This window comes from Ixodes scapularis, unplaced genomic scaffold, assembly GCF_016920785.2.
Source record: "Ixodes scapularis isolate PalLabHiFi unplaced genomic scaffold, ASM1692078v2 PGA_scaffold12__126_contigs__length_90152505, whole genome shotgun sequence".
NCBI classification, from domain to species: domain Eukaryota; kingdom Metazoa; phylum Arthropoda; class Arachnida; order Ixodida; family Ixodidae; genus Ixodes; species Ixodes scapularis.
Genome location: NW_024609838.1, coordinates 75,027,488 through 75,047,709, shown reverse-complemented (window position 1 = coordinate 75,047,709; position 20,222 = coordinate 75,027,488). Strand labels below are relative to the sequence as shown.

General features: G+C 45.1%; 1 protein-coding gene across 1 annotated transcript; it reads left to right on the top strand.

The window, feature by feature from the left end:
* The first annotated feature begins 2,802 nt into the window (after positions 1 to 2,802).
* On the top strand, positions 2,803 to 19,092 carry LOC120842150. Its single transcript, XM_040213179.1, has 3 exons — positions 2,803 to 2,851; positions 4,069 to 4,428; positions 18,851 to 19,092. The coding sequence occupies exons 1-3, from the start codon at positions 2,803 to 2,805 to the stop codon at positions 19,090 to 19,092; spliced, it is 651 nt and encodes a 216-aa protein (XP_040069113.1).
* The last annotated feature ends 1,130 nt before the right edge of the window (positions 19,093 to 20,222 follow it).

The window sequence follows — 20,222 nt, the reverse complement described above, 5'->3', positions numbered from 1 at the left end:
CACAGGCGTCGGTTTGGAATCAGTCTGCTTTCTCTAGACGAAGTAGTCGTGAGCATAAACGTGACGATGAACCTAATACGAAAACCTCGTGATTTACGTTCGCAATCAAGTGACCTAATAAATAAAGACCCTTGGGGGACATGGGACATATCACGCTCAGTAACATTGCACCCACATTCGTGCTGCAGGTTGTATGCTCACCGCATATTTTCCGCAATTGTTCTTATGCTTATTAAAATTATTTCTTCCCCCGACGAATACACAGTGATAACCAGTCAACCCCAGGTCTTTGAAAATTATGATACGGTACAAAGAAACACTCGGAACTAACCAAACAAACTCATGCACGACGTCCGTCTCTAAGCATTTTCACACCCTTCGCAGCTGCATACCCTGTGTCAGCGGGCAACCCAAAATTGCACCGGGTTGAAGGTGCGTTAGTTGCACGCCGGTGTGAGGTTATGTGAAAAATGTCCATAGCTTGTTGAGCGGCGCAAATCTTTTTGCCAGGATCGGAAGAAATTGGGGGGGGGGGGGGGGGGGGCGATAAAGAAGTAATTTTTTTCATATAAACACGAAGAGGTCCACGCGCATCTTAGAGCTGCTTTGTTGTTATTGTGCATCATGCCGAGCAGATGTCTTAGCTACCCGATATTTTTGGGGGCTCGGGCATATTTGGACTACCTCACACATTTTTTTAGTGGAAGGTGTAAAACCGTCGGACACGAGGTATTCAACCTGCTGAATTGATGGATGGATGAATATTAATGACTACACCCTTCGTAACGGACGGTAGCTTGTGCCACCTAGACTAAGCCTAAAAAGAAAAACACATGATTTCTCCCGCCCTATGAAGCCAATACTATCACTAGGCGGCGTCGGATATCATCAGGATGACTTTCGGGGGATCAGGCAAAACAACTAAAAAACATCCCCCCGCCCCTTCCCCCCAGGGAGGGAGTCACCAGTTTTTCACTGGTCAAACCTTGTCGGCGTCACCCCAGAACCTGTCCCACTGCAGTGTTAAGACGTTTAGCCGGAGCCACGCGGAAGGGTGTCTTAATGTTCCTCCGTCCTGCGTGTCCTCAGCTGTTCTAGTAGTTGTGCTCATTCAATTTTTTTAGATAATTTCCCTTAATCTTCTGATCGCCCCTTTGTGACTGCAATCCTTTTCTCGTCCGTCCTTCCCTCATTGCCAGCAAACCTTAGGGCCCCGGCCAGATCCGTTACCCATTCAGGGAGCGCAGGGCAAAGCCCCGTGCACTTCAAAACCAAGGGCTCTAGCGTCTCGCTCTCATTATGGCAGGCAGCACATAATATGTCTATCTCCTGAAATTTAGCCGTATACGTCCTCCTCCTCAAAACCGCCGCTCTCGCTTCAAACAGTAAAAAAACTCCCCAGTGGACTTTCCTTACATATGAAAACGGTTTTTTTTTCCCTTCCTTTTTAATGAGAAAGCAGCCGTAGTATTGGAGCCGCTGGCGAACCTGTTCTAGATCGCGAAACTGCTCAGCAGTGGTCCTTTCAGTGACATTAATGTCGTTGAGGTAGCAGACGACGCCGTAAAGTCCACCAGTCACGTTGTTAATCGTGCGCTGGCAAACTTCTAGGGCTGCTAGGTGTGAGGCGACTCTTAAAATGTCTCCGGTTGACTTGGAATAGGCCTTTGTGAGTGTTAATTGCATAAGCAGTACATGGGTCTTAGTTAAATAGATACTAAACCGAAATTTTGACTTCCCAAAATAAGGCCACAGACGCGTTGAATGGGACGCTACGAACTCCAAAACATCACTCGAACATATCACGAATGGATGGCCGTATTTTTCAAAAAGAAGGGCGCAATCAAGCGAGGCATGTGACGTGACGATTCTTTTCAACAGTCGAGAATGAGAGAAAACGTCCTCGCTTCATCCTCCTCGCTTCGGGTCACCTACCTGCTTATGGGAATGAAGCAAAGAATAGAGGGAATGAGAACCACGACGTCACACGTCTGATCACCAGCCTCATCGGCTGTGTTCAATCGCGCACTTCTTTTACGAAAATACTGCCATCCGTTAGAGATATCGCTGAATAAGTGATGTTTTGGGATTTTGCAGTGCCCCCCGCCTGTCGCTCCAGCCTTGTTTTGGGAGCCCACATTTCGGTTCAGCATCCCTTTAGGCACCCCCCCCCCCCCCCCCCCCCCCCCCCGGGCACTCCCCGTTAAATTTAACGTCACCGTGAAATCCATCCCCCGCCACATGCTGGCTCGACTCAAGCCGTTCCACAACTCTCGAATATACGAGGTCAACAAATCGCAGTAGACAAATGGAAGGCCGGAACAAGGAAAAAGCGGCACTTGATCCCTCCAAAAGTGTCGCCACTCTACCAAGGCGCAGCCAGAAATCAATATCTAGGCACTCCAGCCTTCTGCAATCTCCACAGTGTGGAAATTACCTCAGCTTTGTTAATTCGGCTGTTCAACTCCGGCGACACATGTGAAATTGCCTCGGCACATCAATAAATAAAAACGTTACGCTTCATACCCATATAGTGCCCTGATCATTACATGCCTTCTTCCAAAGTTTTATGTTATGGGTATCATTTTTCTGATTGCGAACATCTAAAACTTCTACTGTTTCCGGGGTCTTGAATTTTTATTTAGTGCAATAGTGAACACAATAATTTATATCAAAACAATCGGAAAGCATTTTTGCTGGCACTCAAAAGAAACTGAATATTAGCGAAAGAATATTTTTCCAGGTATAAAACTACTGGAACTCAAAACCTACGAACGAAATAGTTATTGACTGTACATAGCCATGAGATTCCTTATTTTCCTGTGGATAATCTCCGAGTATCACGCCACTGGTAAGTAGGAAAATATTGTTTTACTGTATTGTCTTTCCACACTCTTTCCTGACCCTTTTTACTCCCAGCAAAGATCTGACGATGTTCCTTTATCATAGCATCCTGACCACCTATTATTAATTACCAACGACCTTCACCTACTAAGTTTTAAATTGGCTAATATTTACATTGTGGAAGGAATGGCGGGATTACATACAAATTAGGTTCTGTGTATCTCGCCCTGCAATATGTGGCGAATAGATATTAGCAAAACAATGCATGTCACGGGGCTAAAAGACGGTAATTTAAATTGACAAGTAAACACTGCACTGCTGCCTAGTTCTATCAACTAGAAGTTGCGTTCTATTCAGTGACAGCATTTTACAACATTACTTTTTGCTGACATTGCGCTCTTTCAAGCAGCGTTACGTTATTTTATGTCAGACAAAATACACGACCTATATTTAAAAAAAAAATAAAATAAAAACGACGTCGCGCTCGTTACACGTTCTAAACATTACGTTCCGTTAGTTGTTGGGAGAAGCCTGGTGATTTTAAGTAAATTGTTGTTTTAAAATACTTCCTCACTTTTACTTTCTGTTTACAATTCTAAAAAGAATACCTGCGTTGAGTCATTTGATAGGTCCAGAACCGCTCAAACTATATAATTTACCTGTCCGCTGATATATCACTGTACTTTTTGTTTTTGTTGGCTTTTTACATTTCTCTTATATTGTATTAAAAGTGAAGAAAAATATTAATCTTGTATTTTATATTTTACTAACAACTACACTTGCTACAATTTTTCATTCAAACCCGGCGATTACTGCCGCTTTTCTGATCACGTTCAATCAGCTGGCGTATTTCACAAGGAATAAATTTACTAAGCGCAACGTTCTACAACCTAAAGCCGGAATAGGAAATTATTGCACCATCTCTTAGCTATTATTATTTAGCCAGAAGAAACAACAGCACCGAATTAGAATATATTAAACCGATCTACCATGTCTACAAGTGTATTTTTTTATATATAAACCTAATAAATGAGCCGCGACACATCTACCTACTTGCTTGATAAAGAATACATATAAATATTGCGTTTACTAACTTGATTACCAAATTCAATCGATTGACAATATCGTCACCAAATATGTTTTCTTTCTCCTTTTTTTTTTTGTCAGACGCTTTGTTGCTCAGTAAATTGTTTCTCAAAGCCCTGCACTTTTTTTTTTCACCAGGAGCATTGACACAACCAGATCTCAAATTGGAATATTTTTTTGACGAAGTATTTCTCAAAACTGTGTGTGAGCTGGCCAAACGTAATCCGAATGGCCGAAGAATATTTTTGCGAGAATTCCTGCAGTCCGACGATGGCACTTTCATTGATATCAGAAGCGATCCCTTTGCAGTCTTTCTTGGTTTAGACTACAGGTTTAAAAGAGATGGATGGTGTAGCACACGAGTGCAACAAAACGAAAATACGCTTCAGTGTCCCGTCTTATTTGATGGAATTCGCATTGTGCTTCCTCAAGCAAACGGAGAAGCGACGCAATACGTAGTTCATGCCAAACTGAAAGGAAAAGTGGTGCTTGCTGCAGGTAAGGGTTTGTATTTTAGTTTTGTTTTACCCATTGAAATATGAATTACGATTGGGGTAGCCAATCATTCGTCCTGTATCACGTTGCATTCACATTATTTCAAACGCATAGCTGCGTTCGAATACTGCCTTAATTTGTAGAAAATAGAGCAACTAAATGTCCCCGGCCTACAGAAATGTTTAGCTTTGTTTTAGATTTGTGTCATGGCGTTAACGCCATGACAGATGGCTTCAAAATGGTGGTCGTGAATGCTCTGCGAATACACTTTACGACAGCTTTTGTTCACCACTGAGAAAACGAACCGACATCATCCTTAAGTGAACTAGATACGAGATACATCGTCCAGACTTGCCCAGTGCAAACTAACGGCCCTTATCAAGTTCTGACTAACCATAATTCACTAGCTTTGCGCAGCTGACGAATCTCGTTTTCCATCTGTTCTGACCTTAGCTTGAACGGTCTAAAAACATCCAATAAGATATACTGATTTGATAGATACTTCAGTTCAATCGCACGCCTTGGAATGCGATACTATTGAAACATTGCGTGTCTAGAGGTAATAATAATATTGGGCTAGAATACATCTCACCTATTTCACTTCCGGTGAGCCTCTCCTTCTCGCACTCTTCCCCCGTCTTCATTCTTCGGAACAAAGAAAAGATTAGTCTGTCCAACCCCCAGCACTTACCGCATAAGAAAGCCAAGTGCTGAATTTGGCTGCATCACTCAAAGAGGCGACCGTGAGGCGCCGGTTGGACGCGAGTCCTACGTCAGTGTTCAGCACGAACTCGTGCCAAATCAGTGAGAACGCGAGTCCTGTTCGGAGGGCCATCGGAACGATGACGCCGGAGTCCTGCCCAATCTGCACCCTACGCTTGCCTTTCCTGTTGACGCAGGAAAATTCCGCACTTACACATACTCTGTCAGAACTCTACAGTACAGCCAAAGCTACTGGGGAGAAAGCGTATGCCAACCTGTTCAAGAGGAGGGAAAGGAGCTAGGACGAGCTGGGATTCCCTCCCCCCCCCACCCCCATTCCTCCTTGCCCTCCTCTTCAACAGGTCGGGACTCTCTCTCTACCCTGCAGCCTTGACTGCACTCTAGAGTTATAGTGAGACGGAGTATAGGCGTTATTATCTCTAGACCGACACGCTGTTTACAAACAAGCACGCTTTTCCCCACATCAGGTGCGGGCACTGCGCGAGTACAGAAACCAGATTGGCGTGAGGTGAAGCTTCTCCGCATGCGCCGTGGCGACGACAGCGCCACTGCAGAGGCATGATGTCAGAGCCGCGTATTGGTCTAGACTTTGTTTCAGTTTAAGCCCAGAAGCAACTGACGCTACGAGCTAATGAAACCAATGAATCAGCGTCAAAAGTGCAAGTCATTGGGTCTTTTCGGTTCATGCTTGGGTTAGCGACAACGAGGTAGAGGGGCTTAGAGCGATAAACCGGGGTTCCGGTCTGCACTCGAAAGTGACCCCCATAAGGCGGCTGCCATTGTACGCAAATTTGACCACTCGTCACATGACCAAACCAAATACGTGACGTCACAGGAAAGATGGCAGCGCCCATGCAGCGGCTGGCCCCAGCTGGGCCGGAGCTTGTCGGATGCTTTGTTGGTTGTCGTTCGTCTCGGCGAGTTGATTTCAAACGCGGAAGCTGTCATATGAGGCCGGTCGAAAGCGACTTCAGAGTTCAGCGTGGTGTCTGACGTAGGTATAACGTGAAAATACGGAGGAACGGTGTGCATTTCGCTGGTGACCGACGGGGATGTTGCCACGAAAGAGACAATCGGCCGTTCGTTGCTCGGACTTCGGATTCATTCGGACAGTGCTAGGATAAATTTTAAGGCAACGTTTCCGTGCTCGCGTTGACCATCGGAACCTTCAAGATCTGCAGTGAAGCGTGTGCAATATATTTGGATACACAGTTTAGCGACGGAAATCGTATGATTCGTGCTTGGCAGTGTGCAATCGTGGTGCCGCTTTGTTCAAATGACCGAAGGCCCACTTTCGTTGTGCGGTGCATCGGAGAGCTGACTTGACGCTTGTAGTTCCCGCACCGTGCTAAGTGATGCTGTGCTGCTTCCCAAATTGTTCCGGCGTAGACGTGCACTTTCACGGAGCACAGGTGTGCGGCGCGCCGGAGAGCTGCCTTCAAGCTGGTAGTTCCTGTGCCGTCCTTTAGGTGATGCTGTGCTGCCTACTAAATTGCTGTGGCGTAAACGTGTACTTTCACGGAGCACAGGTGTTGCTGTTGGTATTGATTCTGCTGTTCTTTCGCACGTTTCGTCGACACCAAAGTTTCATCAACACTCGTTACGCGAATTGCAAGCTGTATGGACATTTCATCGCGCGTGTTATCCTACCCAGTCTACCCGTTCACGCCGCTTTGCCACGACAGTCTGCAGCGGCTCGTTACCAGAAAAGTGGTCCCACATCCATTTCAGTTCAGCTCATCCTCGGCAGTCGCCAAACCCCGAAGGAGAGGATTTATTCGGACAGAATGCCACTAAAGCAATGCAGCTTCTTTAGTGGTCATGATAGACTCTCTTCTGTCTGTTTTGTTATATTGTCACTGATGCTTGCTCCTGTCCTAGTTTCTATCAATATTTATTATTCTGGAAGGTTCCAGGCCATGCTCAGCTGTCATTGTATGTTCTGGTGGAGGTGCTACGCACTTTACCCATAGCCTTTCACTCTGTGTGGAACCTGGCGGCTCCTCAGCCGAGTTTCTCCGATAACAAGACACGGGTGGCACATCATCCCGCGTCTTAAACCCCCGGCGAGCCGGGAACCAAATCCTATCCCAAGCCCGGCAGAAAAACCGCAAGACGAGCGAGTACAACAAGGAGGTACCTCGGAAATACACCACGAAGCACCTGAAATTCAAGCCAGTTGCTGCTACCAGCAAGAACCATTGGAATTAGGTCTTTTGCCGGAAAAACCGAAGCTGACTAAGCCAACAATGACAAACCTGAGCAGCAAACCGTGTCCGCTCCCACCATCGTTTGCAAGCCCGTCGCACCTCGCACTCTGATGCCCTTTCACGCAAGATGCATAAGACGTCGAGGGCTGGATTGAACAACATGGCTGTGTCACCCGCCACAGTGGGTGGACAGACAACCAGCTCCTGCAGAACCTATAATTCTCGTGGAAGAAACTGCGAGGCACTGGTTTGAGAACCACGAATCCTCCTTAACGTTCTGGGAAGTTTGCAAGATCGAGCTGAAGTGCACGTTCATCAGCCAAAATTGACGAGAGACAGCCGAATTCCTGAATTTGTCCAGGACACGGCCCCGATGAGAGCGTGACCACCTTGTGGAGGATGTTTTGCTTCTGATCGAGCACCTACACCAACCCTGATGCTATTGAAGGCAAGAGGTTAAGAATCCCATGTCCCTCATGTGAGGGACAACACCTTCGGCAGCCTTGTCTGCAATCCCACGACAACAGTCGAAGGGTTCTTATCAATGAGCCTTCCAACATTGAATGTACACTGCATGCCCAAGCCTGTCACTATCAACAACTCCTTAGCGTCTCGACACTCGAGTCGTCTAGCTGCAACTTCGACGCCAGCCCCCCAGGCATCCGTGACATCATCCACAATGGTGTCCAGGAGGAGATAGGGAAGCTAGTTCCTGCCATCAGTTGCCGGGCTTTTATTTTGATTGCCAAGATTGTTTTAGAAAAAGTTCGACAGGCATTTCAACTGGAGTCTTCTTCGAGCGATGCGGCGTCTGACGAACCGAGGGCGACTTATGCCACAAAGTGACAACGACCACCACCGGCTATTTGTTACTATTCAATGCCAATTCAAGGAGACACCCCAACGCCGAAGCATTCCTGACATCGGGAAGAACCAGTGTAGGTCCGCGCTGAAGAAAGTACACCCAGAGAAACGGGAGTACTGCGAATGGCCGACCGAAAACCGCTCTGCTATCGCTCCATGAGGCCGACCATGTCTACTCGAGGTGCCCGTACCAATGAATTGGCCTGCAAGGGTTCGTGCCGAACGACCCTCAACCACGTCTCGACGAGCGTCCGGGGAAGATTGAGGATTATCTTCGGCGCTCTTTGTCCCTGGTGCCGACATTACCCCGAAGCTCGTGATCTACTTCATCGGGACGGGAGGTAAGTACGACAAAGCAGGTGAGCGGCAATGCAAGAAGAGTTGATCTGGTGTCGGTTGTCGTCCAAGGACAATACCTAATAATTTGCTTATACTAATTATCTGTGTCCACGCCACGAAGCACACAATTTCACACTTTGAGGGAGAATGCCGCTCAGTGATCTTAAGATATAGAATCGTTGGTTGCTCTCAAAACTGGACTGCAAGCATCACGAGACTTCACTTTGCCACGCAAGACTTTCACAAGTTGCAGTGGTCATGGGATGCAGAATGAATCTCCATCACGAAATGGAAGTGAAATGGCTTGGATAGCAAACAAGCATTGTTGCCATCTATCAAGTCAACGGTACAGCAAAAGGCACAGCCACATAACCAATACATGCCCGAGCTTGCTGCATTGATGCAGAAAACTATAAGGAAACTTTTGCGGATTAGAAGCCAGCCCTAGCTGCAGTTTCAGTGCATCAGATGTCAGTGGGTGCACATGACGCATGATTACAAGACGGCATGAGTCAGTCAAAGTTGCTACTCGACCAGACTTAACACTGACGTGCCAGGAGCGTCATTTCACAACAAGGTGCACAGGTATTACGACTGAACGCCTGGCAGGAGACTATCGCAGAAAGAACTCGTTCTGGAACCATTAACTAAGAATCAATAATTATGTAATCCAGTGGAAATAAACATATTTGATACACTAACCAGATAAACCTATTTCCGCTTGCCTTTACGCCTTGAGAGTTTATACACCAAGAATTGTATTCACCGCACGCGCAGGTCCTTTTGAGGACACTCGCATCTCTGACTCTTCAATATTAATTAATGGGACATACCAGGCTGGCAGACTTGTTGCATTGGGCTGCACTCATTCCAATTCTCCTGAACATGTGGCACATTCGAAAACCAACTCCAGTGATGTGAAAATGTTATTTATTAATTTATTCCCTCCAGGGGCCTTCGTAGGCATTGCAGAGAGGATACCTGAAACTACACACACGATAATAACATTAAAGCACACTGCTGTAGGTTGTTAATTGCAAAAACAAACATCTCTGAGCATATACTTTAATAGTATGTGTTGATGCATTGTTATATAGCAGGACACTTCCTATACGTATGACACAATACACCCTTTGTAGAACCCCATCAAGCAACACAACTGTTACCATTTTTTTTTCGGCATAAAGCACACAAATGGGCCCCAGTTCACGTCGAATGCTAATGCAGCATTCGAGTCGAATAGGCGCTGAGCCGAGTTCACAGTGATGGTGAACATAACATTCTTGTCGAACAAATGACCAGACTATGAAAGCCTGGGGTAATTAGAGTAGTAGCTACTGTAATTAGTTTCATCACAATTTGGCAAACAGCAAAGGCTACAGTCTCGGCGAGCCAATATGCACGTTGGAGAGAGGCACATGACAACATATCATTCAGAGTGCTCGTCTGCACAGAATTGTCACACACCTTCGCTCTGTCTCTCTGATTGGCTCGAGGGGGTTGTGGCGGTTGCCCTTTTCCAGGTTACAATGATACGAAGTATAGGCAACCCACATTTTTCAAAAAAGTCTATTGAAGAGACCGAAAGGAATTGTCAACACTTTTCAACAAGACTGCTCTTCAGGAAAGGGATGAACACAAATATGAATAATCTTATCCAGGTAATTAGAACAAGTAAATAATTGACCGACTAATACAATGCACTCTTGATGAAAAAAAGTATTGCTGCAATGAATCCTACGAAAGAGAGAAAGGTGCAGTTAATCTTTGCATACACCAGAACAGTTGTTCTTATTGCAAGTCGAATAGCTTTGAAGCAGCTGGTGCCTGCAACGATTTATTCATCTAAACACTCAATAAAGCGTCAACCTCGTAGCTGAAAAATAAGTGTGCACTTCGCACTCACCAAAAAAGAAAGAAAAGCGATAGAATGTAGAATCGTCGATTAACACAAAGGATTAAAGATCGCAGGAGCTTCCTCGCTAGAAGTCGCTCTGGTTATTCGGTGACGCAGGCCTGAAACAACTTCTCCTAGGCCCTAATGCGACGTATACATTTCGCGTCGATTCTCAGACATTCCAACGTTCACACAAAGCTAAGAGAATGCGAAACTTTTATGCTAAAACCACTCAAAATTCTATCGATCCTCGAACAGATCCCGAATCCGAGCACCGGTACGGCGATACGGCTGATGCTGGCTCACAGGTGTGCTCACAGAGAGGGCACGGCGGGACCGCAATGGCAACAACGCTAAGCCCGTCTATCTTCTTTGTTCAGGTCACGCTGTGTGTTCTGACTCACCACGTGCCGACCCCACCCAAGAATGAAGTCAGCATCTTGAACCCGCCGGCAGTGAGCATCAACTGCGCACACCCCGGAGCGCACCATGAAACGTCACCAACACATCACGGTTTGAAGACGGCGCCGCCAGTGGAGGCATATAAAGAGGATCGCGCCATGGAATTCCTCAGAGGGCACGGCGGGACCGCAATGGCAACAACGCTAAGCCCGTCTATCTTCTTTGTTCAGGTCACGCTGTGTGTTCTGACTCACCACGTGCCGACCCCACCCAAGAATGAAGTCAGCATCTTGAACCCGCCGGCAGTGAGCATCAACTGCGCACACCCCGGAGCGCACCATGAAACGTCACCAACACATCACGGTTTGAAGACGGCGCCGCCAGTGGAGGCATATAAAGAGGATCGCGCCATGGAATTCCTCAGAGGGCACGGCGGGACCGCAATGGCAACAACGCTAAGCCCGTCTATCTTCTTTGTTCAGGTCACGCTGTGTGTTCTGACTCACCACGTGCCGACCCCACCCAAGAATGAAGTCAGCATCTTGAACCCGCCGGCAGTGAGCATCAACTGCGCACACCCCGGAGCGCACCATGAAACGTCACCAACACATCACGGTTTGAAGACGGCGCCGCCAGTGGAGGCATATAAAGAGGATCGCTCCATGGAATTCCTCAGAGGGCACGGCGGGACCGCAATGGCAACAACGCTAAGCCCGTCTATCTTCTTTGTTCAGGTTTGTGACAAACATGCTTCTTGCTTTCGAAGCAATTATAGATGTATTGTTGTCCTGCCGTGCCCGGCCACAATTGAGTGTCTTATTGTGGATGCATGGAGTGTCATTTTGATCCTTCTATCTGGAGATGTCGAGCAAAACCCTGGGCCTCAAGGGATAGAGGAACTGAAGGTGATGATGAACGCCATGCTTACTTCGCAGAACGACCTTAAAACGCGAATTGTTAACCTGGCGGCTTCCCAGGAAAAGCTAGAATCAACAGTGAACGCTAGGATGAGCGAAGTTATGACAGCTTTACAGGAGCACAAGGGAGAGATTCGTGTACTGCAGGGGGAAGTCACATCCTTTAGAAATGACCTCCAGCTCCAACAAAAGCGCCTCGACGACTTAGAAAATAGGAGTAGACGCCGCAACCTTGTCATTTTCGGGTTTCCTGAGCCCGACCGTGAAAACACCGAAGCATTAAGAAGCCAAATAATCCAGGACTTAATAGGACAGAAGCTTGGAGTAACTGTTAGCTCGGTGGAAAGAGTCCACAGGATAGGAAAAAAACAACCAGACAAACCGCGGCCTGTGATAATAAACTTCTTTGACTATAACGAAAAACTGAAAGTACAAAAAAATTGTAATAAATTAAAAGGAACTACAATCTCAATCAACCACGACTTTTGTAAGGGTACACTTGCAAAAAGAAGCAAACTTTGGCCCAAATCTGGGGACTTCAAAGCCAGAGGACGTAAGGTAGTGCTGGACTATGATAAACTACGGGTTGATGACGACCTATATGAACGGGACGAGCAGAATGACTGCCTGAAGTGCATCCGCTCTCAGGAGCGACGGAATGACGTCGACTGACTTGAATCGAAACAGTTACGTTTTGTACTACTAAATGCCAGAAGTATCGTCAATAAAGTCCACCAGCTCGAAGAAATTATACTTACATATAATCCGCAGATAATTGCAATCACGGAAACATGGTTATCAGCAGATATACTTGATGCCGAAGTTACTCCCCCCACTCACAAAATAATCAGACGTTATCGTGGCTCTCGAAGAGGGGGAGTTGCCTTGATAGTAAAAAAGGAAATCTCATGCGTCATCTTAAGCGAAATAACCGACAATGAAAGTGTATGGTGTCAAATCGACTATTATGGGTTTTCGACTCTCGTAGGTGTTGTCTATAGGCCCCCATCTTCTCCCGAGTCATTTCTAGAGAACATTCAACTTCACATGGAACAAATATACAAACCCATTCAAAAAATCATACTGGCGGGTGATTTTAATCTACCGTCAATTAACTGGTCGACTTTCCAGCCTGGCTCAACTGAAGAAAAAAGCTGCCACTTGCTACTCGAATTAATGCTCAATTTTAATCTAAGTCAGCTTGTTACTGAAGGTACTCGTATCTCCCAAAATAGCAATAACACACTGGACCTAATTTTTGTCGGAAACTTTCCAGAGGACACTGAGGTTAACGTTTACGATGGAATTTCTGACCACAAGCTTGTTTTCCTTACGACTAATTTTTGCCCAGTAAAAAAGAGTCACGATGGTAAACTTGTCTTTAACTTCGCTGCTGCAGATGACGAAGCTATTATTGATACTCTTGATTTGAACTTCAGCGACTTTGAGACGGAGGGTGACATTACAACATTATGGAATGCCTTTAAACATATTACTGGAAAGTGCCTTCAAAAATATGTACCAAAAATAGTAAAAAAGAAACATCAGAACCCCTGGATAACAAGAGAGATAATACATCTTAAAAGGACATTATCTAGGAAACGGAGAGGAAATCGTAAAAATGCTGATGTCATATCTTCCCTCACAGAGACGTTGAAACAAAAAATAAAGACGGCGCGTGATCATTTTTTTGGAACAACGTTAGTAAACTTTATGAAAGAAGCGCCTCAAAAGTTTTGGGGGTACCTGTCGGGCAACAAGAAATCTATTGAACAGCTTCATGTGGATGGAAATGCTGTTACTGACTCCTACCAAATTGCGAGCGAGTTTAACAGCACCTTTCATGGTGTTTTTAGTTCAAGATGCACTTCTGAAGAAACTATTGACTCAGTACCTCTTTTCCCAATAATGCGAGATATAGACTTGAACATCCACGGTATACGTCATCTACTTTTAAACCTAGATGTAAAAAATCATGTGGTCCTGATGGCATCCCAAATGCTTTTTTGAAACGTTACGCAGAGATGATTTCACAATATTTATATGTCATTTTCAAAACCTCTTTGGATCAGGGATGTCTTCCACCTGACTGACTTTGTGGAAAAGTTGTACCCGTACATAAGGATGGGAGCAAACTGCTTGCTGAAAATTACAGACCGATATCATTAATTAGCACCTGCTGTAAATTGCTAGAACATGTCATCGCCAGTCACATAAGTTTTTTTCTAGATAGCCATAACATATTAGCCAACTTTCAGCACGGGTTCAGAAAAAGATTGTCTACTACTACTCAACTGCTCTCAGTAGTACACGATTTCGGCCATGCGATTAATAACAGAGAACAAATTGATGCAATATTTTTAGACCTATCCAAGGCCTTTGACAGGGTACCGCATCACCTACTACTAATAAAATTGCAACAGGTTGGCATTGCTCCTCGCCTTGTGACATGGATCGCTGCTTACTTAAAAAATAGGGTACAATTTGTTGAAATCAACGGATGTCAATCAGTACATCGTGACGTGCTATCTGGCGTTCCACAGGGGTCGGTCTTAGGACCTCTCTTATTTTTAGTTTATGTCAACGACATAGCCGACAACATTGATACAAGTGTGACCGTGAAAATGTTTGCTGACGACTGCGTTGTTTATAGAACTGTCAGAAACACGTGCGATCAAGTATCGCTTAACGAAAACTTTTGCAAAATTGCCGAATGGTGTGAGAGGTGGCGAATGGTTATTAATTACTCTAAAACGTGCGCTCTCACAGTAACGCACAAGAAATACCCTCTTAGCTTTGCATACCACGTTAAAGACAAATGCATAAAAACTGTAAACGAGGTAAAGTATCTGGGCCTACATCTTAATTCAAAATTAAATTGGGAAACCCATATAGATAGTACAACCGCAAAGGCTTACAAAAAGTTGTGTTACTTAAGACGGAAGCTGGGACCATGTGACTCGTCGGTAAAACTTTCGGCATATAAAAGTTTGATTCGGCCAGTGCTAGAATACGCGTCCATTGTGTGGGACCCGTACTTAATAAAAGATATTGGAAAAGTTGAGAGAATCCAGCGCCTCAGTGCACGATTTATTTCTTCCGATTTTAGGCGCCTATCATCAGTGTCGGACATGATACGTAATTGCGGACTCTAATCGCTCGAGTCTAGGTGGAAGATTGCTAGGCTGGTTTTTTTTTATAAAGTCTACAATAATGAGTCCGGCCTGGACAAAACCTTATACCTCTTGCCACCTCCCCAGCGCTCTGCAAGATTGAATCACGCAAAAAATGTGAGACCATATGCTCCTAAAAGTAACACGTTTAAATGCTCCTTTTTTGTACGTACGATTAACGACTGGAATTCACTGCCCTCCGATTGTGTGCATGTCCCAAATATTGACTGTTTTGACTGTTGTGTTCGAAACCTTATGTAACCGATTGTGTGCATGACCCAAATGTTGACTGTTCTGACTGCTCTGTTTGAAACCGTATGTAACCCTTTCCTGCTTGGATGGTGAAAAACCATCTGCAGTATTTTCTAAATAAAAAAAAAAAAAAATATCCAGATGATCCAGAGCGATCTTGCGCAAAAAGGGTATAAAGTCTCATTCCTTAATATTTTCACATTATACCTGCGTCAGCAGGCACGAAAAAGCCCGAAATCGTCGGAAAGCAGCTGCACATCACGACTGCCGCGCACCGAACAAACTCGCATCCGCCAGCTCTGGGCGCTGCCATGTTACCTGCGACGTCACGGCTCTTGGGAGGTCACGTGACGAGTGGTCACATTTGCGTAAAACATGGCGGCAACCGGGGGGGTGCCACTTCCAAACTTCCGGTTTATCACTCTAAGCCCCTCTACCTCGTTGGTTAGCGATCATAGAAGACGTACGGAAACATGACGAACACCATGATTGTGTGCTTTTGACGATGTCTGATTGGTCCCATCCGCTCGTAGCGTCGGTTGCGTGTGCGCTTAATGCGAAAAGAAGGTGTTGGGATGTCATAACAAAGTTAGGGGTGTAAAAAGAAACAAATTACCTAAAAACTTCCCGTGCGTGCAAGCAAAAAAAAAAAAAAAAAAATAGTACATATTGAAGTACGTTATGCTTTGACACAGGGTTTCTAAAGCGAAGTTTTGCAAAGTTTTTTTTGTTTTTTTTGTTTTTTTTTACCTCGGGGAACACTAGAAGTTAGAGATATCCCGATTAAATCTTAAAAATAAATTAATACTTTTTTTTTGCACAGGATGTAAATAGGGCTAGTATTTAATAACAAAAAAAAAAGACATTCCAAGAGCTTAACGGGTGTGTGTTATGAAGGTGGGCAACGGAAGTGAATAACTAAAGTGTACTGAAAATCCCCCTCTAATTTTATCGGGTGAAATTGAATTGGTGTACGTTTTTACAGCAATTCAGGTCTAAGGAACTCCCGCTGTATTTTGAGTATAATGCGCCCACATTAAATATAGCGGACGGTAGTCATGTAGTCACGTGGTGCAATCAGCAGGGCGTCGCAACGTGACATAAACCACGCGACCACGTCATTTGATGGGACTGACACCAAAACGCGGGGATGCGTAAGAGTTACCACTGAAGCAACAGACGCGAGGCTGGCGGTGCGAACACACAGATGGTAAGAGTTTCATTCGTGTTTGGCGCACCGTCAGCTTTGTGCCAAGTGCACAAGTGGTAACTTTAGTGCACCCAATCGCTTCCCACGTGCTTTAGACTTTTTAATAGTTGCTCATTTATTTTAGTTTTTGTTTATAAATGCTGTCGACTTTCACTTGAAGGCTATTAGAGGTTAATAGACACAGAATTGCACCAAACTTGTAACGAACAAAATATATTTAGACAATACACAAGTTAGCACTTCTAAAAAGTACATGAACAACGAAAAAATAGTCAGAGTGCAGGCGAGCTGGTGAAAGTTGAACATGATACTTAACTGCGTCAACATACAGAGACACTATCTTGGGGAACCTAGCCCTTAACAGCTCCGCTCCAAAAAAAAAAAAAAAAAAGAAACGGGTTTACGTGCGCAACCACGTTGACGTATCGCTCGCCCTAAAAGTAAGGAATAAGATAGCTTTAAATGCAGAGGCTTTATAATTGCCTGCTTTCTGCCGGCCACCCCCGCTTTGAAACATGGAACGTGCGTGGCACTGTCGCTATCTGCGCACTCGGGAACAATAGCGCTGGGTGTCCCAATTTGGCCGCTGCGGTCGTCAATCATTTGTGCTATTTTTTTTGTAAGTTGCAGCTGTACTTACTTTTAGTATTAGAATAAAGTGCCGGTGTTGCTTTTACTTTATTTAATATTATTCCAGATGCTACTTTTTGTTTCACTGCCCTAAAGGGACACTGACACCCCCCAAAAATTTTTTTTTTATTTTTTGCCAGGCGCTTGAATATGGTGTCGGAGGACTACCCAATTAATATTTTGCAACAGAGTAGCGTATTTTTTTAATAAAGCCAAAAGACGCAACTGCTCAAAACCGAAACCGAAACCCGACGGAGGTCGGAGAAGTGGAGAGAAGAGAGTGAGTGGCGGAAGTCACGTGGCTACACCCGACCGTGCGTTTTTTTTTTGTGTTTTTTTTTTCTCCGCTCCGTAGCAGACGACACGACATGCGGCGTGCGATGCGGCGTGCGGGAACTACTCGCCCTGCGATTCTTTTGCAGTTATGTTTGTTCCGCTCGTTGTCCTGTTCTCCAAGATGAGTTGTTTTGTACATTTAGGAGTTGGAGATGAGTAGTGAGTGCCCGTGGTGAATTTCCATGATCGGCTCCGAAACGAATACACCCAAGATGTTGCGTGAAGAGCTGGCTCACATGTCATGCATCCGAAAAAAAAGTGGCATTGTGCGACAGAGTTTCCGAAAGATCAACGGGATCGGGACCAATGGCTGGCTGCAATTCCTGTAGAACATATACGGGCACCTCGGAAAGCGGACGCTACCTGATTTATATGCTCTTTGCATTTTGTGGAAAGTGATTACATTGAGTTCGCAGGTGTCAAAACGAAAATCCCATACCATTTAATTCGGCGAAGTAGCGTCCACAACATTTGTTTGTTATTTTTTTGTTTGTTTCTTCAGTGATGATTGTAAAAAAAAAGAAAAAGATATGTAAACGTCAAAAAATGTTTGAAAAAACAATTTCACGGGGCATCGAACCCGGTCCTAGCACGTGTGGACCGGACGTCTTTCCCACTGAGCTACTGGGGCATCTCGATTCTGGAGGATCTCTTTCCTTAGTAATAATACAGCCGGTAAACTGCAAGTTGGAAAGTTGGTTGCCGATTTTTCTCTAGCAAAAGCACTCCCGGGTCGATGTCGGGAAGCACCACGCTTTGGGGACATTCGCACCTAGTAAAGAAATCGTACACGTGCATATTCAACTCGAAGTAGACACGTCGTGCTTGACATTTGCGCGAGCGATGTCTTCAGCCACGAGAAGGGAGCGACGGCTCCGCGACGTCTTCGTGCAAAGCGGCTTGGTGGCCGGGAGTGTCGTACGGGATGAATACCAATTCTTTTGATCAGTCCCAAATTTCTCTTTTAACGGTAGACAGAATTCGCCGGTACCGCGAACGACAGTTCTGAAATAGAGGTCCCACGCCCGTCGTCCGCTGCCATCGCCGTCCCCGCGAGACCCACGATACGCGAAACGACGAACGCACAGAATGCTTCCTGTTGTCTGTGGAACTTTTTTTTTTCAATCAACGTATTTACAGCTTTTTAGAAGCCACAAAAAAATGGGTTTCATATTTTTTTTCTATTTTTAATATTGAGTGTGTGCCTTCAGTGACCCACGACTTTGATTAAACTTGGTGGTCGCATCGATACCTTAGAAAACGGCCCGTGACCGCGAAAAAGAGAGTGAGCGAGACTCGAACCGGCCAGTTCTTGATCGGCGGTTTTCGGGCGGAAAGAAACCGAATTTCGAGCCGCAAATTCTGTTCTGGGTAGTTGAGCTCTCATATGTCACGTAGAACTAAAAACCTCGGCGAGCATAAATACCCTGTCAGTGTCCCTTTAAACTAATTAAACTCTCCTTATATTTCAGGCACTTTCTATATGAAATATGTGCGATTTGCAATGCACGAGCAGACGTACGAAATGTTTGATAAGAACTATAATCGTGTGTCACCTCCGGCCCGATACAGCCTTAAACCAGGACAACTTTATAACCTCCGAGGAATTCTGGCACAAAGAGTGAACACCCTTCTCACTGTGAATGACCATTTAAGCGATGTCTTCGATGCTGCTTTGAGAGGAGTTCAAAAGCCCGCGGGCTTGGGTGGTTAATGATATTGTTCCTCACTTCAGATACGTTCATACTCCTAACCAACCTTGAAGATCACTAAGTTTTGCACAATCGAAATAAAGAGGCAATGTTTTATTACAGAATTCTCAAATCGTTTCCTTCTGTTGTCGCGGCGCAGATCAAATAGCGAATGCGACTGAGTTAACAAAAAGAAACACCAGGATATTTCATTGTTCGCGCACAGCTATAAAAAAGATAATTAATGCGATGCCGTTGTCTGTGATGGTGTTCGCGAAGTGTCTGCCGTCCGGCGGATACTTCGTGAGCATCGTCCGTGAGTACTGCATACGCCTAGCGGCTCCCCGCGTTTCGATGGCTGAATCGTAAGCTTAAAGCGAGTTGTTCTGCGCTGACTATCTCAGCAGAGAAAAGAAAAAAAAATTATTATCAAAGAAACTTTGGCAGCGTGAAAGATTTGGACATCGCTTTATTAAAGGAGCATATGCCAGAAGCAGCTTACCCCATGCGAGATCTCGACGTTTTGTGTGAGAACTGCTTGAGCGCCTTGAAGAAACTCGCCATGGAATCTGCAGAGAGGTATGTTGCTGGGCTAGAAATTGCTCAAATAAAAAATAGTCAATATTTCTTCATTCATGCTTATTTTATGGGATGCGGAACTTGATTTCAGATATACAGAGAACGGATATTTCGAAAATTTGGGGGGGGGGGGGGGGGTTAAGGATGGCATATTTAAGGCAAAGTATAACAAACTATCCTCACTGAAATACATACTTATATCAAACTAAATTGGACATAATGAAACGCACGCATGGTGATAATGTGAAACAATGTCAGTGATGTAGGGAATATTGACAGAATTGTAAAAACAAGTAAACTGTAAACAACAGGTGGCGCTGCGCTCACGCACACCTTGTGTATTGATCAGAATTCCGTGCTTTCGACTAGAAATCACCGAGAATAAAAAAGTAACCGTGACTTCTTATTTCAGAAAGCAATTTAGAGGCTCTCGATCAATTTATTTATGCCAAGCGCCCACATATTAAGATGCAGTCGCCTGCTGTCACGGCAAGAATGTCCAGGATGTCCACCGCTTGAGGTTTAATGTTGCGGAGCATTCAAAAGCTCTAGACCGAGCAGTCGCTTGTTCGAA